Here is a 23,478-nt window from a genome sequence, read left to right on the forward strand (position 1 = left end):
CGAAACAGGGGCCGCGTTATATTTTTCGGGATATTTTGCCAGAGACGCTTTTTCCAAGATCGCATTCGAAAATACACGTATACGACTCGATCCGTGACACGATGACGCGGTTGCCGGGGATCGTTTCGTTCGAAATTTAGATACAACTTTTTTCCCCGTCGAACAACTCTCGCCCCGTAGCGGAGAGAGAGAGAGATGCGAAGACAGGACAATAAAATATATGTGAATGTAAAAATCTACGCCTCGTTATTTGGGGGGAAACGATGGGTATCGATGGGTGGCTAGAACCGTAGTTGTGCCGTTGAAATCGAGCGAATCGAGGCGAGGAAAAAGACTCGGAAGGGGAACGCTTTCCTCTCGATGGGATTTTGATTCCGCGAGAATTTTCTTGACCACCCTTTATAGGTGCGACACGGGGCAACTGTGTACCGCGCCACTTACACGCGCGCACACGCACACAGGGAGAGAATAAGCAAGGAGAAAACGAGGAGAGGCAGAGCATGCGCTCGGGTATCGCAAACGTACGAGGTTCGGTTCTCGCTTTAGTCGAACCCCGGTAACGGCAGGGGTAGAACGCGCTCGGCCGACTATTCGACAACGTGCTCGCCGCGAGACGAGGGATACTCGGTCGGTGTGCGAGGCCTCCCTCCCCCTCCCCGTCGTACCCGCGTCTTGGAACATGTTTCACGGATTCGAGCGCGATGCTTCGCCCTTCTAACACCCTCCATTCCCACGTAATCGCGGTCGCTGGCGAACACGCATTTCCAAATTCGGATGAAACGGCGTGCGTATAGCGTGAGAAACAGCCACGGTTTTCCAAATAGATACATTCGCGCCAAAGATTTCGCAGTTCGATTCCGCCTCGATAATTGTCGCGGCAACGGTGGCAGTGGCGATATCTAGATCGGTGATAGTGATTAGTGCTGATAGTGGTGCTTGGTGTTGGTGCGGGTGGTGGTGATACCAGTGTTAGTGCGAGGAAGGAGGTGGTGGCACGTGAACCTTTGGCGAACGCGTTTAAAACGATGCGGTAAATTTTTCCATTACCCTTTCGAACGCACCGAACGTCCCGTCTTTCTACTCTTCCGTAAACAGGTGAGCGAGAATACTCATTTTAATGTATATATATATATATATCTACTCTTCTGTAAACAGGTGAGCGAGAATACCACTCGTTTTAATATATATGTACGGCGAACGAAAACACTCGCTTTCTCCGATCCGTAGAATCTTTGGATTTATCGGTTGTACAATTATCGCAAGTATAATTAGAAATGTCAAGCGAGACGAGGTCTGGTTAAACGCGATAATACGAAGCAACTACACGTCCGTTTAGGGAGTAGTGGTATGACCACGCGTAAAATCGTTCCAACTCGTTAACGAGTCCAAGAACTCTTAACAACGTTACGTTGTTTCACCGCAAGCTTGAGATTATAAGAGAGACGAATTTTCGAGAACGCTTAAAATTAGTTAATAGCGGTCGTCGATTAAGAAATTTTATCACGATGATCGAAAAGAGCGAAATACAGCTTTGAAACATCGTTTCTCGATCGTTATTTATTTATCGAGAGAGAAGGAGAAAAGAAAAACACGGAGAGGAAGAAATTCACGCACGATCGAGATCAATGATAATTCGGGTACGTTGGGTAATTGAAATACGACTCGCTTCAAATTTGCAATTCTCCCTTCCTCGTCGGTATTTTAGATCAATCGAATTTTGACAACATTCGAGAGGATCGATTCCGTGATCTTTCCGGTATTCGACAGTTGCACGGGATAAGTAAAGGACCGATGTTAATTAGGGAAGGAACGCTCGATTCCCTGGACGTGAGAGTATCGTTTCGAATGAGCTATCCCCCTGTTGCCTTCGGCTTATTTAGCTTCTAGGCTTTCAGGTCGCTTCTCGGGAGATTTATTAAAGGTCTACTTTTTCACCAACCAAGCGACACCCGGTTTTTTAACGGTCGATCGAAAAAGTATACGCCTATGGTCGATATTCGAACGAAAAAGAAAAAACAATTCGATCGGATTTTTTTCTACTTTTTCTTTCTTTCTTTCTTTTCTTTGACTCCAACTTTTGACCCTTTCTTAAACTTTTCGAGATATATTTTGCGAAATGTAACAAACAAACTTTATACTTTATTTTCGAGATATTTCACTTCTTTTTTCAACATTTTTCAAACATTTTTTTTCTTCTTTCTACGCACACTTTTCTCAACTATTCCTATTTTTTTTCGTATCTTCTCTTTATATATATATATATATATATATATATATATATATATACTTGTTTTTCCTCTCTCTCAAAATGTTTTTATTTTCCACGATTGCAGACATTTTCGTACACTTTACGTATCCGTTTTAATATCGAACCTGTACTTTTTCCCCCTAATTTTTCCACGATGCGGTACTTTTAAAGAAAACAGTACGCAAACGGAATTCACGACGCATTTCGCGAAGGAAGAGTTTCGTTTAAAATTTTCACCATCGCGATTCATCGACGCGAGTATTTACGACCGCGATACCTTTCGAAAACATTAATCTCGGACGGATGGATTACGGAGCAAATTGTCGAAGAACGAGAAATGATTGGAGGAAAGGATTGGATCGGGTGGGTAATCGTGCGTCCATTTCGTATAAATTTTTGATAGGTACTTTACTGCAGGTAGAATGGACTGGACAGGGGAAGAAAATTCGAGGTATGATAACGATACGTCGGGGATAGTCGGGTGAAAAACGGATGGAAATGAAATTTGATTGGCGCGTTGAAAGAGCGACGTGTCGGCCGGCAGCAAGGGAGCGACATTAATCTCATCGGCGAAATGCCGAAGGTGATTACGAGGGTGGATCGACTCGGTCGCTGTTGGACCACGATCGAGGGCGTGCATGGAGGGTAACCGGTGGAAGCGTTTCGCGCTGGCGGAGGGAGGGGGCGAAAGGGAAACGGGCGGAGAGGAACGTAGGAAGGACTATCGGTGTTGGCGCGGCGCGCGTGTTAGGCGCGTGAAACCAGGTTGCTGGTCGGTGGTAGGCGACAGCAAACAGTTTCAGGAATGCGTGGCGTGTGTTTCGAGCGCGCTGATATGATTTACGAATCGCTTCCTACGACCCGACTATCCACTCGTGGTTTAACTCTACCTACCACCTATCCCACCGCCACCGCTCGATGTTTCGCTCCTCCGAAACCTTCCCCCCTCCCCCCTGCCCACTGTCCAAGATTTACCGAGCTTACGTGACCTTTCGCCCGCGAAATTAGGCCGATTCATCATAGGCAGGATGAATGCTTACGCAGGGATGCGCCGCCTCTCCCTATTCATCGACCGCCGTACACGCGCCGTTTACGTCTCGCGTAATAATCCATCGATCCTTCCTCCCTTTTATCGATCGCGCCGCTCCTCCTATTCGAGCGACCGCCGTCCTCCAAAACCCCCGACAATTCTTCCTACCTAATCTCTTCATTTCTCCAATTTCCTCTTCCAATTTCTTCTCGTTTCCAACTTTTTATCGAATCATAAATACGCACACCCTTGATACCTCTTTTGTAAACGATCCGTGTTAATTACGTAACGTAGAGAGGCAACCGCAGGCACTCGTACCAATTCCAGTCTCGCGCTCTTTTTGATAATTCGCCCTCCTTCTTTATTTTTCTACGTTTCCCCCTCTCTCCCGCTTTTCGACTTCAACCTTCTTCCCGTTTCAATTCTCGGTAAACGGTTTTAACCGGGTTTTTACGCGATACGTCGTCGCCCACTGTGCGATCCATGTAAATTCGTATTCGTATCAACTATTCATAACTGGTCGATCGAGGCGGCGTGAAGGGGATTAGGGAAATTTCGAAGCTTCGATTCGGAGCGAGATGATAAAAATGAAATATAACTTTACCAATTTGTTTAATTAATTACTTTTAATATCGTAGATTGTATTCCACCAATAGCGAGCTCGATACAATGATAGGAGAGGAAGGGAGGGGGGGAGGTTTAGTGATCGCATCGAAAACTGTGTCGACCAGACCGCTCGATATTGGCGAACACCGACCGGGTGATATTCGAGGGAACAAGCCTGGTTTCGTCGCATTAATTTTATTATCAATGTTCCCCGTTAAACTTTTGTAATTCCCGTGTAATCATTGTATCGATCGGTGCGTTGACGAACTCATTTTCCACCCGTTTCATCCTCCCTTTTCTTTCTTTTTTCCCCTCCCCCCTCCTGTATCAATCGCGTCGGTCGATTATCGGTGGAACGACATTCCGCGACAATATTTTTTCCAAATCGAATCGTCGAAAAATCGTTACGAGGAGTCGCGTTACGATTTCGCGATATTTTTTCATATTCGCATATAACAAGAGACAAGGATATTTATCTGGAAGCGGAATCGTTCGTTCTCGTCTCGCGGGTAAACAAGCAACTAGGGTAAACTAAGTTGTTGGAAGCAGATTCGGCAGGAATACACGGTTTACCAGTGACAAATGTTGCTCGCTTTCGTTTCCCTTTCGGCAGATGCTCCGATACCGTGAAATCCCCTTTGCATTTCGCGCTTCCCTCATTTTCCTTGGCCGGGATCGGAGAGGAGCAAGCACGATCCTCTTCTTTTGCTCTTTGCTCTTTACTCTTCGACCTTTCCCGCTTTAACGCTCGGTGAATTTTTCAGCATTCGGGTGGCTGGTCGAGTACGAGTTGGTCCAATTCTCTCTCCGGGGATACGCGAACAGCCTTGAGGCTTTGCACGGTCCCGAGTCTTCGTTTCTTCCAGCTTTCGAGAACGCTCTCTCCGCCCGAACTTCTGATCGCTCCTTTTCCTTTTTCTCCCCCCGCCCCTCCCCTCTCTCGAGTCGATTTTAGCCACCAAACGTGGCTTCGTACATCGTTACGAATATTATTCGTCGGGAAATCTATCATTTTTTCGTCCAACGAAACGAAAGTTGGCCGTTCGTTCCGTTCGAGTAGACGATTCCGGCGGTGCACGAGCATCGTCGTTCGATAAACGCGGGTGTTAGTAAACATGGGAAACCTACAAACTGGGTTCCCCGCCAGGAGAACTTCTACGACTATCGTTAGTGTCCACGTATGAATATGTAATAGGTGGGAACACGGCATACAGAGGCACGCGAGTCCCCTGCTCTTGTACGTCGTTTTCTCTTAAATCGTTTCTGCGAGCACGTAAGCTGAAACAAACATTTCGCGCGTCCCGTTTTCAAATCCGAGAAAGAGAAAAATAAATAAATAAATAAAATAACCAACCGCTACTCGCGCCGTCGTTTGCTACGCAGGGGTTGGGGGGAAATACGTAGAGTAGAAAATACGAGTCCCTTACTTTTTCCAAAAACAAAAAACAAAAAAACAAAAGAAAGCAGAACAAAACCAAAGAAAAAATAAAAAAATAATAAAAATAAAAAGGTGGAAAAATGGTGGGGAACGTGGGAGCGGAGGAGGAATGGAGCGAGTAGCGCGCGCAAGCAAGCAAGGGATGAAAGAGCAGCCGTAAGAGAAGAGGTAGGAATAAATGTACACGGATGGATAGGCAGAGGAGGGGGGATAGGCAAAAGTGGGGAACGAGAAAGAAAGGGACGCGCGAGAGAGGCTCTCGACCCTCCTTTGCGGTCCTCGCGTACGATGCACCAGCAGCAGGGGGGAGCATTGTTCGAGTCGTCACAATGGTGGAACAAAACCTCAACCGGAGGATCGAACTCTACTCCAAACCCCGACGACTCCCCGTCGCTCTTTTCCCTCCACGAATCAACCCCACTGAAACTCGTTCGCTCTTCGTACGGCCCGCGTAACAACCAACCAACCTATCCCTCTCTCCTCCAAGATGCCTGCGTGCCGCGGCGCTTCTCCTCCCTTCGTTTGCGAGCTACGTCGTTTTTCGAACGACAAGAAGAAGAAGAGGAAGAAGAAACAAAGGGGAAAGGTCGACAGTGAATCGTACGATTGATCGGCGTGTCGACGATTCTCGAATTTTCCCTCGTCGCGGAAAACAAAGACGGATCGTCGCGGAATATAAATCGACTTACGGCGCCGAGGCTGGGTCGGAATAATCCGAGTCGGTGGAACCGAACGTCCAACGATTTCGGAGAACCACGGTTTTGCGGTATCTTCTCGTCGATCCTCGAAACCGATGCGATTCCGAGATTACGCTTCTGTATACTCCGAAACCAGTTTGCACTTGACCGATAGCGAGGCCAGTTTCTCGCGGTTTTAAGTTTTCCTTTCGAACGGATCGAACCCTTCTCCTCCTCTATCCATGATTATTCGAATTGGAAAGCGAAGTCGAAAGGAATTGGAAATTTCGATCTCGTTCGATCGAGCGATGGTCGAACGCGATGAAAGCACGAAATGGTGGAAAAAGAGTGATAAAATAGAAATCGTCGGTCGAGTATCGGCAAAAACATGTCGAACTGCGCATATTCGAATCTCCTCGTAAATCCCTAGAGCTCTTAGAGGACACTCTAGGAAGGAATATTTTTTTCCCGAAACGCTCGAGAGAACGCTTATCCAATCGTTCGCCAGGAAAACGCTCGAGTATCCGAACGATGATTCGATTATATCGACCGAGTTTTTCTTCCCGCCGCGTGTGCAAAATTTCGCGAAAATCTCGAAAGATCGGGAACAGAAACAGAGATCGATTGGATCGTGATCTAATGCTGATCGAATCGAAAACGATCCAAGACGTTGCTTCCCGATACGTGCATACGTTGTAAAAAAACTATTTCTATCGTCACGGGAGAAGTTGATTTTACGGGATAACGAGCGTAGCTATCGCGGGCTGCGATGTTTTACTCGGTCGCCCAAAGTGACTTCGTAAATCACTAGGGAGAGGGTCGCGCTCCTCGGTCATTATACCAAATTTACGCGTTCTATACAACCTCTACGGAGTTGGAGTTGTGCTGGAATCGTTGAAAATCCCCCGGTTCGCCCCGTCCTCCGTTCCCTGTAATCGAAACAAAAACTGGCTCGCGGCAGATATCGGTTTCGAACGTCCCGCGGACCGGGACTACCGCCCCCGATGACGCACAGATACCGGGCAAAGTTTCGCGTTAGTCCCGCGATTAATTCGACCGATTATACGGCATTAAATCGCGATGCACCGTATAATACCGGCCCGTTTCACTCCCGCTATAATACGGGTTAAGTCTAGGCAACGAGTTCGACGGTGCGAACGAACACGCGTACCAAATGTCACCGAGAATTCGCCTACCGCTGAAATCGCGCAACATTGTACCGATGATTCTCGTTTCCATCCCCCCCTCTCCCTCTCTCCTTCACTTTTCGCCAACAGTCCAGTCGAGTGGCCTGTGTACAGTTAACGCCATTTGCCAACAGCGTTTCCATTCCCTGCTCTTTCTCCGTGCATCGGTACTCGTGCGTGTGTACTCAGCCGCGATACGGAATAGCGTTTTCGGATAGACAACGCGAAAAATCGTTCTCTATCGAGATGCGGGCAAACATTGGGAGGGAAGGAGAAGCGGTGGATTGGGATCGATCGGAATTGGGACGGGACGGGAGAAATCTTAATTATATTATAAAATTCAATAACGAAGCGGCCGATGACAAAGGCCATCGCGACAAGTAATGGGGCGTCTTAGGGAAAAACCGGTGGAATATTATTATACTGCATCATAGTCACTCGCAAGCCGGAGAGAAAAATGTTTTGCATCTGCATCTGACCGAGGGTATGATATAAGTAATGGTCGCGCAAATTTCCTTTGGGGCGATGCGTTGCTTCCCACCGTCGTCGAGTGACACGCGGCTTTCTTATCACGAGACTGAAAGACACACTCTGCTTCTCTCTCTCTCTCTCTCTGCCCACGCTGCCCGCCCACAATTCTGTCGGAAAAAAGAGAAACGGGGAAGGAAGGCAGCGAGCGAAATAATAGCAACGAAACCATTTTCCTCCGTAAATTATTTTTTTCGTCTCTGTTTATCCGCGGCGATAACGTTCAGCGTCGATAAAAATGGGTATAATTGGCAGGCAGGAAGGATCGATGTCCCCGCGTGCTATCGGAAGACGACGCGATCGCAATTATAGAACGCGAACGGACGAACGGACGAAAATGTCGCGAGATACATACACGCATGCGCGTACTACGGAGCGTCGAGAGACAAAGAAGAGAAGCGGAGAGCACGAATTGGCGAGAATTTTTTGCGCGGCATTCGCAGGACCCGTCCCAACGCGTTATATACGCGTATATACGCGCGTTAATGGGTGGCGCGCGCGTTATTCAAAATCTCACCTCCGATAAGGTGGGCGGGGAGATTAGGGGCCAGGTGCAGGGCCGAAGAAAGTATTAGCGGCGTTCGAGGGTAAAGTCCGCTCCATTACCATCCTCTAAATCACGGGCGTAACGTTTTTGGGACGGTCGTAACTCCGGGCTCCCGATGTTTTTGGCCTCATTAGTAGCCGTCTCTCGGCTTGATGTGGTACACGGAAAAGGGTCCTGAGAGGGCGAGAGAAGGCGGAGTGGGGAGCGGTAAGAGGAGCGAGAAGAGGTCGAGAAGAGAAGTCGTTGCCGCGAGAGACGCGGGGAGTTGGGAGAGCTGCGAAACGGCGGTGCTGGAGCGCTGTGGAGCAAAGGAGAGAACGCGGGAAGAGGAGAGGAGGGGGAGCGAGGGAGAGAGAGAGGCCGTAGCGGAGGATACCGACAGTGGCTGCGATTAATATTCCCCGGTTCCAGCAGGAGTTCCGTCGTATCTACGTCGTACGGCAACCTCCTCTCCCTGTACGTTTGCACTTTGAGTCGTAGCCGCAGCAATCCTCTGCCTTTCCAGTCACCGCTGCCCTTTCCGAGATCCGCATTACGCTCGATACCGTCTCCTTCTTTCCATTCCGAACAAACGTATCGCCGTGTCAAAATTTCCATTCTATACGCCGATCAATTTTTGAGTATCAATTTTTTTCCCTGCTGCGCCAGATTTACACGGCGAATTACTTACGAACACAAATTCAAGAATCTCTCTTTCGTGGAAAAGAGAGAGAGAGAGAGAGAGAGAGAAATTCGAAGCATCGAAACAAACGCTTAATAATATTCCGTAATGGTTCAATATGCGATTACTTATTCTTCTCGGACAAAGGGAAAACTGAAAACAAAAAAGGTTGGCTGAAATTTTCGTCGAGAAGAACGTCGACCGAGCGTCGAGAGAGGGAATACTGGGAGTAGATTTTACGGTGCTAAAATTATCATCAAAGAAAAGTATGAATGTACGAGACGCAAAAAAAAAAAAAAAAAAAAAGAAAGAAAGAAAGAAAGAAAAAAGAAAAATGAAACGCGAACCGAGATATCAAAAGATTCTAATTTCATGTTCGCGTTGTCCGACGATAGCGAAGTCGAATCCAAATTCGACGCGAATCGTCGTAAGATGAAATCAGACGAGAGTTGTGGAGCTAAGCCATTGGATGTACGTAGATTCGAGTGGGCCGAATGGCGCGGCGCACCCATTTTCCGATAGCTAATTACCGTGGATATGCAAGCGCATCCGTTGCGAACGCGTGCGCTATCGCATATACGCGCGATACGCTTATCCACGATGGTTCGATATGCGCCAGAAACGATGAACGCTCGCTTACCGAACCCGCTACTCCAGTCTCCGAGGTATATACGCTCGAAATCCAAAAAAAAAAAAGAAAAAAACGTATTTTTACATCGCACCGCTCTCAGCTGTGCAAACGTTATTTTCGAAAAGCGTTGGCCCCGAGCGAGTCGATCATAATTATTTAAAGTAATTGCGATGCTTGGTTACGCGTATACTCGATGATTTGATATTTCATAGGGTAGAACGTTGTTTTAAAGGAGATATTTTGAGCGATAAGAGGTATTTTTGATACGGAGATTATTATATTCGGGAAAACGGTAGAAAATTTCACGTTCCAATTGTTTTATTATTCCGGCGAATTTTATATTCGAGCACGATGAAACGCGTCCGAGGCAAGAATTTAATTAACGATTGGTACGCTCGATCGCGTATTAAATTCGCCTTAAAACCGCCGTTCATCGCGAGAACAACGCGTTTCCAAACTAGTAGAACTAGGAACTAGGAATCGATAGACGCGTCGATTTGATACAGGTATATACGAGTATTTCCAAAATGATCGACACGTGGAGGGTCGCTGGAGGCATCGAAATGTCATGGTTGTGAACGGCGCTTAAGCCGACGCGTTATCGACACGCTTGGGAATTGGAGCTGCTAGGACAGCTGCTGCTAAAGTATGCATGAACAGGGACTGTTTTGTATCCCTATACTCGGTGTGCAACTATTCCTCGTACACGTTGCTACTCCTCGTTCATCGAACTGCTACATTTGTCCCGCTATAGTTACCGTCCGTCCGATTAACTCCGATAGAAAATTCCTATTTTTCCCCCTTCTTTCACTCCTGTTTCGCGTCGCCGAGACAAATCGATAACGAGCGGGAAGAAAATCAAACGAAGAAAACTCCGCTCTCGCTCCGTCCAGTTGATTCAACGGTTCGCGAACTTCATTTTCTAACGCGTATTAACGCGAAACAAATCCTCGGCCAGCTAAGCTCCGATAATCGGATCACGTTACTCACCATCGTGTCTCGATCAATTTCAACCACGCGCTTGATCGTTTCATCGTGTAAACTCTCTAGTCCAATTTGCCGTTTCGTAGCGTGCAACGTAACGCGACGTACGCAAAATTTCTCGCGTACCGGACGAAACGTAACGGGGCATAGGAAATTTTTCGTTCGCTCGAGTAAAAATTTGTTTCGCGATCTGAAATGAGGAAGGAAGAAAAAATGCGAAAGGAAGCGGATCGCGTTAAGCGGTAGCACGCAGCTATTTCGAATGGTTGAGAGCGGAAAGAGAGGAAAGAGGTTTTTCGACGATTACAACGGAGGTATAACCGGTGGAGCGAGAGACCGAGCAGATCGATTTTGTCGGTGCGGCTTTCGACTTTTGGCACGAATAAGTTCCGTTCGGTGGTGTTAAAGTCCTCGACTTCCCTCCAACTGCTCCCAAACTGGTTCGAATCCCCTCTTTCCGACAAGGAGCTAACCTTTAATGTACGAGTCATGTTCAAACCGAAACCTATTTGGCGTAGTTAGGAGTCGTAGAACAGCTCGGTCCGATACCTCTCCTCTCTGCAAGCGGTTTGCACGTACGCGCCGCTGCAAGAGATCACCGACCTCGGTTCGATGCCACGGAGAATTATACGATCGAACCGTCCAACTTGAGGATACTCGAAAGATACTGGGTGTAAGCGACGTTACCAAGATAATTGTGTTTCGCAACACCGAAGGCGGTACGACCGCATTCGATAAAACTTTTTCGACCATCCGTTCCCGCTTCCTCTCCACCCGCTCCTTCTCCCCTCCCCCCTTCTCCGCAATTCTCGTTTCGCTTCGCTGTACGCCCGCCGTCGCCCGCAAATGCGTTACAAGCGGAACGAAGGGAACTGGCATCGGTGCTACCGCGCAACGACGCAACCGTGCAACTCCGTGAAAACTCCAAGTGGTTTCGCATCGTGCATCGCTGCATTGCGATGCATCGCACATTGCAGACACCACAACCCCACCCGACGCGACGCCATATCGCTACACCACTCCCAACGTGTTCCACCGCTATTCGCGTAAATAATCGCGCACCCTAGATTCCAAGGAGTGGCCCGCCAAATTATCGCGTCGATTTTATTATTCCCGAGTTCACCCTTTCCCCCCACCCTTTTATCTTACCCCTCTTCTCTTTCTATTATCGGAATCTCCTTTTTGCAGAATCGAAATAGCGCGCGATATTCGATCGACCGAGCGGATATTCGAACGAGAATTCGTGTAATTCGCATAATTCGCGTAATTTATAACTCGTCTTTCGATATTCGGGGAATACTGACTCTCGTTTACCCTCCTCTCGGGCGATATAACGAAATATTTTGTGCCGGAACGAAGAGAGAAATATCGGGAAATCGTTTTATTAAGGGAGAAATTTTATCGGTTATTTTTTACTTCGCTACCGAGTGAATAGGTACGATACGTCGCGGTGATAAACAGCCAATGGTAATTTAGGTTGCAGTTTACAATTGCAGTCGAATATAATACGCGCAACTGTATACGTATACACACACGCATACGTATATCGCGTATCGTAAGCACAGCCAGATCTCTGTGTACAGTTTATCTTACTTATTTCATTTATGACCGCTTTAAATTTCAGGAGCAGGAAACAAATCCGTGGGAAATTATTTGGCTGGATAAGTTGAAAAGCACGATCGAACGAGCGCGCGTATTAAAAAGAGATAAGTTCGGCGCGAGCGAAGGGAACAAGGTATCGCGTAGTAATCGTTTCCGTTTGAGGGCGTTAGGCGTGCAGGTTACGAGGCGCAGTGACGCCCCATCGGACTGGCTCGTTTCTTAGATCGTGTCGTAGGTCGCTGCCTTAGTCGTCAACGTCTAACGATTATTAACGACCTGCAGTCGTGTTTCTGTGCTTTGACGGGTATCGCGCGGGAAAAAAAGAAGAAGAAAAAGAAAAAAGAAGCAGGGAAATATATAGCGCGATGGCAAATTTCACGAGAGTATATAAGTCGGTAAAAGATGGCGCACGAACGTGTCGCTTAATTTCAGTCCAAAATTAACGAGAGAGTATCGATTCGATACCAACCCGATACACAACTGTCGAATCCTCAAAAACGGCAACACTCGAGCGCTACCTGAAATTAAAACACGTTCCGATTAATATATCGGTTATAAAATCAAAGGTTTGCGCACAGTTTTGTGCGGGAAACGAGATTATATTTTCCCGTACAAATTTACGATCTTTATATGATAACATCGTTCAAGTTTTGGGACAATTTACGTGGTACAACAATTTGCTCGCCAATTTCGTCTTCGATACAGTTCGTGTATGCGTTTGTTGCGCCCTCTCGTGGCGTGGAAATGAGAAAGAAAGTTACGCTAAAATTTATGCACGCATTCGTTTAACCGGGCATTCACCGAAGAGGAGAGAAGCAACAAACCGAGATCGATTTTATTAGAAAAATATTTCAGTAGCGTTTTAACGATTCTCTTGGAGGAAAAATATGAAATTCGAGTTTCTCTGCTAATAAACAAGATGATACGTTTTCGAGTACAAAAATTAACCCCCATTATATCCAATTAACCCCTAATTTCTGAATTCTCCGACAAAAAATTGTAGTAACCAATCGATTTTAATTCGATAGAAGTTTTGATGTCTGCCACTCAAGTCGATAATTCAAATTCGTTATCGTGAATATTCAAGAAGAATATTATCGAGTTCGTGTGTATTACGAATGCTGCGGCAAATTAGCGAACGTTTTGCGAGTTGACACCGAATTTATTTCCTTTCGAATCAATCCAAGATACATTTAACGATATATCGATCGAAAGTTCGAAAATATAAATATTCGATGGCATTGATCATAAATAAAGAATAATATTTACGAAATAATATCGCATTTCATCATCCTCGTGGTTATTCGTGAATATTCGATACACCGATGCTTCGTTAATTGTCCCTTCGATTCATTTAACCGATAAACGAAACAAAGTTGATAATTATTCTCACGACGGAATAAACAGAAGTAGGAGAAGGAGTTTTGAAGCGGAGGAAGAGGATATATATACGACGAGAGTAACGATGGAATGGATGTATAATAAAAAAGAATATAACGAGAGGAGAGTAGCGGAAGAAGGAGCGGATCGAGTATCGAGAGAGAGCCAAACGAGGATGGGTCATTGCGTGGTCTAAGCCGGAAAACGGCAAGAAGAAAGAAGCTTCGGCATTATATCGAGAATATTTCACAGCGACTCCATCGACTACCACAGCCGCCGTCTTCTTCTATTGTTACGCCCCTACGAGTTTCCCGATACTTGGCATTATATTAAATTATTATATAGCGCGTACAGGTCGATGCTACTACCCAAGAATGTAGTGGAACGGCCACCAGAAGCGCAATATCCTCGCGCGATCCACGCAGAAACGTGTGCGAGGAACGCTTGCTCCGAGAAATCGATAATTACGAATCGGTTGTTGCGAATCGTATCGATCGTGCGCGGTCGAATGAAATCACGGGCCAAGAATGTTACGGAAACCGGTCCCGAACAATTTGGGAAACGAAGTTCCAACTTCCAAATCGTATCCCCGATTTCGAAATTCGTAGACATTGTCTCCAAGAAATTCTACTTTCGGGATATTTCTTAAATCTGTTGCCGGAGAACGGCGGAGAAAAGGAGAAGTTTGGCGGGCGAGCAATTTCACCGCGGAAACTTAGCCGTCGGAAGGTTTCCGTTAAGAAAGTAATTAGAATGTTCTAATAACCGAAAGCAATTGCGTCTCGTTGCCTGTTCGGCCGGCTAGATACGTTAATTCGAGCCGATTATCATCCCTATAACCGGACAATAATTAAGCGCGGGCCCGCCATGCTCTTGCGAAGTGGTGCGGTTTTGCTCGCATACTAACCTAAATTCATGGCATGTATTTACATCCCGCATACTCGCGTGCACGTCTCTAGGTCGTTTCGCCGTACTACATCTCACCCCCCACTTCGCGGATTCAATCCCCCTATCTGTCCTATCCTAGTTGTCCTTTCAATCCTTTAATTACCATGCAACTGCCCTACCCTCCAAATCCTTCCAACATTTTCCATCCATCTTCGAAAATTCCCGCCTGCTTCCACGATCCACGCATTGTTCTGCGCGAACGATCGATATAAGGAGTTTGGAATTTTTTATCCATACCGTTCATCGAATAAACGATATTTTCGCGCAACAGGTTTCTCGTCCACTTTCGATTCGAGGTTTATCGAATATTTGTATTCGAATCTTGAAAGGACGAAATACGCGGGGATGTATTTATTTTTTTTTATTCTTTTTTTTAACTTTTAACCCCCGCCCCATCTTTATTCCTCGATACTTCGACACTCGTTTTAACAAGAATCTTTCTTACTCGCGGTCGGAAAAATATTTCATATTTTAACGATTCGCTCTTATAGAGTAAACTCCAAGAGGTAAGAGATTTGATATTTTGCTGGAACCTTCCAACTTTGACTCGTGCACGTAGTTTTTTACGAACGCTTCACATTTTAGATGCGAAATATTAAATAAAAGGATAAATTTAAATTCGTTTATATCCGCGTAATGAATATGATAATTGTAGAGAAAGACTAACGAAATATTTAAAAAAAACTAGACGAGTTTTAATACGTGCATCATTTTTTTTTTCTAATTATAATTAGAATTCGATCATGCGATTTGCATTTAAAAGTAATGTAAATACAATTCTCTCAGATAGCTGTTAGGTAGAGAAATATAGGTCTTAATTCTATTCTATTAAACATTATCGATTTATTTGAATCGTTAAGCATCCGTACAATTAATAGGTAAATCGATCATGGATGAGATCGGGATATCAAAAAGGGAGAATGCCGTCCGGAATGGAAGGACGAGCTATTCGACGAGAAGGTGGCTTTTAATTTAAAAGATCAGATTAGAAAGAAACGAGTCAGCGACGATGGTATGCTTTTGAAGGGGAACGCGTAAAAGCTGTTTGATCAGAGCGGAGGCTTTATCCGATTCTTTGCGATACTAGTTATCGGTCTCTTCATGATAGCTCGCTAATAAGACGCCCCGGGCAATCGTATCGTGGACCCCGTTACGACGTGTACATTGCATATTCGGGAGCGACTCATCCTCTGTAATACTATGTAATTAGACGATACGAGATTAGACGAGAATATTTTACATATTTTCCTATCTCCCTACACATAAATTCGTTCATTTCGCTTTTATGGATCGAATATATAATTTTTCTAAATCATTATTTCTAAAACGCGAAAATGTCGAAAAGAAAAAAAGTTGAAGAACCGGTTCAAAGAAGAAGAAAAAAAGAAAAGAGAAAACAAGAATAAAACAAGAAAAGAATTTCGACAAGCACGTCGACAGAGACCCCTGCGGAGTTGTAAGAAGCGCACTAGAGAATTTTCCTCGATAATCTCGACGAACCATGAAGTTCGTTTCCAAGCTTCGAAGATCGATAATCGGCGAGAGTATTTTCTCTTTAACGGTAACGAGGGGGTGCCACTCAAGGGAGAGACTTCACTTTTCAGCTTCGCCAACCTTCCTACTCTATCGAAAAGAGAGTGCGAAAAATGTTATTGGTTTCGCGTGCGAAAGCGACTCTTCATAGAAGATCTTTCTCAATGGAGATAAGGATCGTTTCAAAAGAAAGAATCTTTGGAAAAATCGACGATTCGATTATACGAAACGAACCGGGGCGAGACGATTGAAATTGAACAGGATCTGTCCAGCTTTCAATATTAAAATTAACTCGCCGTTTAAGAAGACGCGTGAACGAAAAAAATGAAAAAAAATTCCAATTTAGGGATAAATTTTTAGAAGACGATAGCGAAATCGATGTGGCGCGATTCGTCGAAACGTCCCCTCTACGAGGAGAGCGAGAATATGCGCGACGAGAAGAAAATGGAGTAGAACGAAGTGGAAACGACGTTTGAAAAAGCGCGGGAAAATGCGGTGATTCTACGCGAGTTCCACGAACGAGTTGGAAAACACGATCGAGGTGTAAAGGTGAAGGAAGAATGGAAAAGGGTATTACCGTAAGTTGAACTACGTTGGATCGATGGGGCGGGCGGGCGAGCGGCGAAGACGAGAACTGGATCCGGGTGATCCGTCTTCGGTTTAGTATCGGCCAGTTGCCGTTAATCCGAGGTTACATCGCTGCGTAACCCTGCTATGTGTCGATCGAACGAATCCTAGGCGACAGTATACTATACACACGGATATATAGTTGGATATTCCGGAGTATCTGATGGCCATACGGTGAAACGATATCGTGCTCGAGGACGATAGGAGAGTTTGTTCGAGCTCGAGCGTTAAGCCGAAGAGCAACGTCTTGGCGAAGAAACGAGGTGGTAGAAGAGGACGGGTAGCGATGGTGTCGGAAGGCGGACTAACGTTACCGCATCCAGAAGCGCCGCGATTTCTCACCCTTATCTTATCTGCCAACCACCGCTTCCCTCTCGCCTCCCTTCCTCCTCCTCCTTCCGATGCCGTTTCACGCGCGACCATGCACCCCCTATCCCCCACTCCCCATTCTCTACAACTTTTCCAACCTTCCAGTTACAGCCAAGCCAAGAACTTCTTTACTCTCTTGATTCTCCTCGAAGGAGACCGTCAACTTTCTTTCCCTCGCTCCTTTCTCCTTCCTTCTACGAACCTCGACGACACTTAAATTCGTTCGGCGAGCTATTAATTCCACGGATTGACACGAATTTCCAACCGGTAAGTATCGCTCTTTCTCGAGTTCGTTCAGTTCCGTCCAGAGACGGAACAGTTCCGAGCCAAGCCCCTGTGTGTGTGTGTGTGTGTGTGTGTGTGTGTGTGTGTGTGTCCCTCGTTTCGTGCGAACGCCCCGAGCAAACGGAGCGAACGGACCAAGCGAAGCTTGAAAATCTGCCGTATCGATCGGCACCATTCGCGCGACTCGTTGGAATTATGGGCATCGATCGAACGGGACGAAAACGACCATCGTGACGATCAGGAAACTCCGTACGTCCGTATCCACGGCCTTCTATCCGTCTCTCCCATCTTCCATCTTCTTTTCCTTTTTTCCTTCCTTCGTTCCGTGGGACGCACACGACTCTCTTATTTCCGTTGTCCGAAACGATCCTGGACGTCTTCGCTTCGCATCTCATACTGCCTATGTTTCTCTCATGTCCTCTCTCTCTAGCTCAAATACACGCTGTTAATCCGGAGAGAACGTGGCAAGCAAACTTCTTTACTCTAGCATCTTTTCTTTCTCTCTTTCGGTCTTAATCGTGCGGAAGCAATCCTGGGTTTATCGACTAGAAAGTTTACATAATGGGTAAGAATCGTTTATAAAGTTAACAAAAATTTCGATATATATTTATATATATTATAATTTGATCCAGTTTATAATTATAAATAAGAAATGCGAATTTGAACTTTAAGTAATGTTTAAATAATATATTGGAAAAACAAATTGTCTCCGTTTTTTTTTTCAGTCGGAGAAAAAAAAAGGCAAAGAGCGATGAACGACGTGTAATCCATTGAATCAATTGGCTTAGGAACTTTTTGTTTCGATCAATTTACGGGACATGCCAGCTGTTTTGATTCCTTCTTTTCCTCTTTTTATCCTGTACCCGTACTCGATATCATTCGACGTGAACCAGTGATTTATCAATTTCAACCTAACGCCAATAGCGTTCTATGCAATCGGATAACTGTCGATTAAAAATATACTGTCGTTAATATCGACGAATCGTTGCACGTCTTTTCTTTTCGTTAACATTCACGTGACGAAACGTTAATCGATAACATAATCGTTTAATTGTTACGTTCCATCGAGCGGATAAGAAAATGATTTACGCAAAATTGAGATACAAGTTTAGTTATTAAAGCGTGTGAAAATCGAAAGATTGTTCTAATCGCAGTATATCGAGAATGTTCGAGTTCGCGAGTTTTCGATACTAACTCGATCAACTTTTAAATCGAGATTTCGAGGTATACGTACGATGCACACAAATCGATTACTTCGGTCACTCCCGCCAGAATTCTTTGTTTCGGAGAAGAAGGTGCGGTCGCCTTCGATCTTTTCCTTTATCGGTTGGTCGACACGAACTGTCTATGCACTTACCATTTTTTATTCGATGACAATGCTTGTACACGCGCGCACGCGAACCTGTCTCGCGAATAAGGGACTCGTGAAAGAACAGCCAGAGAGGGAGAAGCGGGTAGAAGTAGGTTTTGTAGACATATACAATTTGTCAAACTGCCGCTCGGCACAATGAACCGTGTATTTTCCCAGTAGATTTTCTACGACAGAATTCGGGTCATCGTTCTCGTCTCTTACCTCGTCCCTTGTTGTTGTTGGTCGTTGTCTTCGTCGGCGTCTTAGCGGGGGCTCGACGTTTTGTTTCACCGTTCTGTATCTGTCGGTGGTGCTTGTAACGTAGCAACGTTGTTGGACGGTTCGTTTGTACAGAGAGGCGCATTCGGAAATCACGATCGAGACCGAACGTTCCCCTCGTTCGTTGTAGTTTGTTCGCACGCCCGTATATTCTCGTTCGTGGTTGTACGTGAGTCAGAATACGCGTATAGATGCTAGAGAACGACCTCGTTGTGTACATGCGTTCCACGTTCCAACCCTCACCTCGTATTTACTTACTCCTCTTACGCCGCTGCTCTGCTTCGTTTACTCTTTTCGTAAATCGCGACTCGTGACTAGTCGATCGCCCCTCAATCTCCAACAATTTTCCCTGCATTCTTTCTCTCCGCTTCATTCTTCGATTCGCTCTTTTCTTCCTCTTCTAAATCGATGATCAGATATTCGATTTAAAAGAAATTTTCAGCAGGTTAAGATGAAAATATTTCACGCACGTTGCGTATTTCGCTCGATGGCGTCTAATAATGGCGACGGTGTCGAGCAACGACGAGTAATAACGAACAGTGACGAATAATACCGAACCCTAGCGATTAGCAACGGAAAGAATCGAAAAAGAACGAATTAGGACGAACTGTTACGAGCGGCGACGAATGTTATTCGTGATCGACCGGGAATTTCGATCGTGATTCGACTGACATTGAATGAGCTTTCTTTGTTCTATAATCAAATATCGATCGATGTCTGAGAAACTGAAGGCGTAATTCGTACGTAAACTATCGTGTTATCGATAATCTTATCGTGAAAACATGAAAATAGTAGCGTATCTTTTGAAATGGATAAAGTAGTATTCGCGAAACGGTTAATTTCATCTACTTTCTTTTTTCTCTCGATAAAATAACAATTTAAAAAAAAATCAAATAAAAATTAATAAAATTAAATTAAACTTTTCTATCTCGAAATAAAATCACAATTATTAAATTAATTTTCTTTAAATCCGTTTTAGTTTTTGATCGATTCTTCGTAATAATTATACGTTTCGAAGAAAAATTCTATTTGACAGTTTGTCGATATTAGCCGACAGATGTAAAATTAGACAACAGATTAAACTATTTAAGGTAAAGATGATATTAATGCTTACACGCATTTTTATCGAATATCTATGTTCGCGAATATATTAAAATATAATAAGAATAAACGTAGAAAATGGAAGAAAGAGGAAAAGGAAATGAAAAAGAAGGGAAAGACTGGAAGGAGAGTGATTTCAGCATCCGGTGCTTTCGAAATAGAGGAGCGAAACTTAGCGCAATGGTGCGTACGTGATCTGAAAATGAAGCTTAAGCCAATGGACGACATCATGTGGAATCGGTAGTTCTCGTGGCAACGGCAACCTATATTCGGAACGTGGGCCGTTGATATTTCTTCTTCGAGTGCAAGATATACATTCGAAGGGATACCTTCGACTTTTGACCCACCGCGGAGAAGACTCTCGTTTGTCGGCTTCACTCCATCACCTATCTCGAGAAGGAAACATCACTTTTGCAGAGAGACTATCGAACGTTCTTTCTTTCGATCTTTTCATCCATAACTTCAACCTTCCTTTCTTTTATTCCATCCCTTTGCTTTTGCCAATAGACGTATATCTTATACATACATCTTCTCTGTCCGTTTTCCTCACTTGGCTCGTCATGTCAAATGACTCGAACGATCGATTTTCTCGCAGATACAGGAGCGAATATCGTGGAATGCAAAACGAATCGTGGATCTTACGATCGTTCTTACGACACCTCTACCGTATTCCTTGCTTGCTTGGAAACTCTTAAGGGGAAAGTCCTTTCGAAGACGAGTTCCGACCCAAGTTTTACGGGCCAAGTTAGAATCTCAACAGAGAGGAGAACTGGCAAGGGAAGGGAAAAGGAAATGCAGTTGGGAGGGAAAGATTTCGCGGGCGCGGCCCATAACTTTGCTCGTAAATTCGATATTCAAAACAGGAAGTGAACAATGCTCTTATATACTTCCTCCACCGATGCGGTGGCGGTCCACTTGTACCGATATACCGAGGATGTAGCTTTGCAAAAATTCCCCCGATTAAATGATTCGCATTTTACGACAACTTTTACGATTTCTCCCAACTTTTCGATCAAATTTTTTTCCAACCTTTTACTCGAGTTTACCACTCTAACGATCCGATACAACGTTTCATCATCGATTATCTCGATTTATCGGTCGTACATGCGCAATAGTGATCCAGCGCGTCCAATTCGCTGTACCGTAACGATAAATATAACTTTGTATTCTGAAACGAATTAAAATTCAAATGATTGTACAATTGATTTTATTTGCATACCGTTGCCATTTATTAACCGAGACGCAAATCAATCAAGCTTCGTGTTTTTCGCCCGTGTATACACTTTCTTCTCTATTCGTTTATCCTCCTTCTTTTTCCGTTCTTCTTTCCATTCCCCAATTAATTTTCTTCGGTACTTTTTATTACATCTCTCCATTCGATTATCCGTGATTATTCGCAAACATGATTCGTAATTCATAGAATATACATCGTAGAATAATAATCGAATTTAGAAATTCAATTTCGAAACGAATATTTTTTTTTTTTTCGATAAATATTAATCAAGAAAAATATTTTCGGACAGTTTGATAAATATAAAAACAATAATTGTTTAATATTTACAACCGAGATTTGGCTCGATTCCAGCACTCGCGATTGCACCAATTTTTCGATCCGTGAAATCCACGTTTATGAGAAATCTGTGCGAGCGTGAGTCAAAGAATTTAGGTTGCTGCGTTTTATCGTCAGATAAACATCGCTTTATGGCTCTTTTGTAAATAGGAAAAGGGAGAACTCACAAAACTGTGGTTTTTTTTTCTCCTTTTAAGGATATGAAAAGGAACATCCTATGATGATAAACCATCAAATTTTCTTATTAAAAGAAATACGATTAAAATCGAGGATCGATATGGGATAAATAAATTTTATCACTTCTTACGATTTTTCTTATAAATTCGTTCAGTTGATATCTTTTGCTGCTTGAATATCCACGGGATTGTCGGTGCATGGTTAAGCAGCGACGATAAACGAATTATTGGCCAGGAGGATGTTGGTTAGAGAATAAGAGAAAGAGATCGGTTGAACGATCGAGAAGAAAATGAAACGGGTGACGAGTGGCGCGGAATAGAAGGAAATACTGAAAGAAGGGATAGAAGAGAGAAGTTTTAGAAGGAGATGGATAGATTAATGATAGAGGAGGAGGAAAAGAGAGAGAGAGAGAGAGAGAGGGGAAGGGATTGACAAGTGAAAAGGGACGGAGGAATAAGGGGAAGAGGAGTCGTTCAATTAGAGAACCCGAGCTGGCACGATCGAATGCGAGAATTCAATTTCTTCGGTCTTTCAATCATTTCGAGTGCGCCAGGTCTCTCTCAAGTTTTCTCTTCTCTTCCTCCCGCTCATTCGCTTTTATCTCGTTCCATATTCTCCCCTCGATTCTAGCCTATGACTCGCTTCGTTATCTTCTCGCGTTTGCTTTTTCTTCCGCTCAGTCCACGCTCGAGCCACGAATCAGCTTAACACGTGGAAAAACAAATTTTAAAAATCATCCCCCCTTTCTCTTCCCCCCCTGTCGTATGAATTTCAAATTTTTTATATATTAGCGATTTATTTGCAAATTTTTCACATCTCTCATGCATCACGATTAAAAATAGAAAGTTGTTTCAAAAGGTTTTCGTTTCAAATCATTTTTTTTTAAAATTCAAACTACGAATCCAATCTCCACTCGTGCGAGATAACTCGACACTCTTCCAAAACAGATAGATAGATACCACGACGAATCTTATCGAATATTTGTAGATGATTGTCACGATTTTCTTTTCTTTTCTTTTCTTTTTTTTTTTTTTTTGCGAATTAAATGGAGGAAAAAATTTGTTTGGAAATAAAGAAATTCAAGAAATTAGAGATCATATTTCTTTAAGTGACCACACGTTGTAAATATTATGCTCGTTGTCGATGCATTTTTTATTTTTCTATCCTTGAAAAATGTCTGTCCCTCCATTGGTTCTCTTCCACCTCTGTTACGAACCAAGCTCTTCGTTTCGTACTTCTTTACGCTCGCTTTGACTGAGACGCTTTGGCAAACGCATTAAAATCTCCTCGTTTTGCGACTGCTTTGATCTCGATGACAGCCGTGTATGCGCTCGCGCACAGACGTTCTAACCGCAAGAACATTTTCAACCGAAGGAATCAAAGAGAAAAGCGAAAAGATAGAAAACCATTGGATGAAACTTTCGTGTATTTCCTCGTTTCTTTTTTTTTTTTCTTCTTTCTCTTCCTTTCTTTCTCTTCTTTCCTTTTTTTTTTCTTATGCGATAACTTTTAAAAACTGTAAGATTAGACAGTGGATGGAGTATAATATAACAACACGGCGATAATACTTGACGCATCGTTAACCGCGTATCCCTTTAGCCGAATATAACGACGTAATACGATTGTCGAATTACGGAGATGTTGTTCGTTGGCGTATATACGGACGATAGCTGGATGAGGAGGCGCAAAAAAGCATTAGAAAGGAGATTGCGCGAGCAG

At 44.2% G+C, this 23,478-nt stretch overlaps 2 protein-coding genes across 8 annotated transcripts in view; one reads left to right on the forward strand and one right to left on the reverse strand.

The window, feature by feature from the left end:
* The window catches only part of LOC107999890 (uncharacterized), a 76,212-nt gene extending 56,779 nt beyond the window's left edge, over positions 1 to 19,433 (reverse strand). For 4 of the 6 annotated variants that reach the window (XR_009832636.1, XM_062085034.1, XM_062085035.1 and 1 more), the window contains exon 1: positions 18,855 to 19,313. Coding sequence is in view for 4 of the 6 variants with exons in the window: in XM_062085034.1 (XP_061941018.1) it covers positions 18,855 to 19,131 (277 nt within the window). In the remaining 2 variants the exon portion in view is untranslated. Of the gene's footprint in view, positions 1 to 4,457; positions 4,822 to 18,854 lie in introns of those variants that run through there. The other 2 variants (XM_062085037.1, XM_028667678.2) reach the window with 2 other exon arrangements.
* The window catches only part of LOC107999877 (tyrosine-protein phosphatase Lar), a 201,490-nt gene continuing 178,587 nt past the window's right edge, over positions 576 to 23,478 (forward strand). Inside the window, exon 1 of one of the 2 annotated variants that reach the window (XM_062084971.1) lies at positions 576 to 1,095. The gene's annotated coding sequence lies outside the window, so the exon portion shown is untranslated. The remainder of the gene's footprint in view (positions 1,096 to 23,478) is intronic. The other variant, XM_062084966.1, reaches the window with a different exon arrangement.

Source organism: Apis cerana, linkage group LG14 (genome assembly GCF_029169275.1).
Source record: "Apis cerana isolate GH-2021 linkage group LG14, AcerK_1.0, whole genome shotgun sequence".
NCBI lineage: Eukaryota > Metazoa > Arthropoda > Insecta > Hymenoptera > Apidae > Apis > Apis cerana.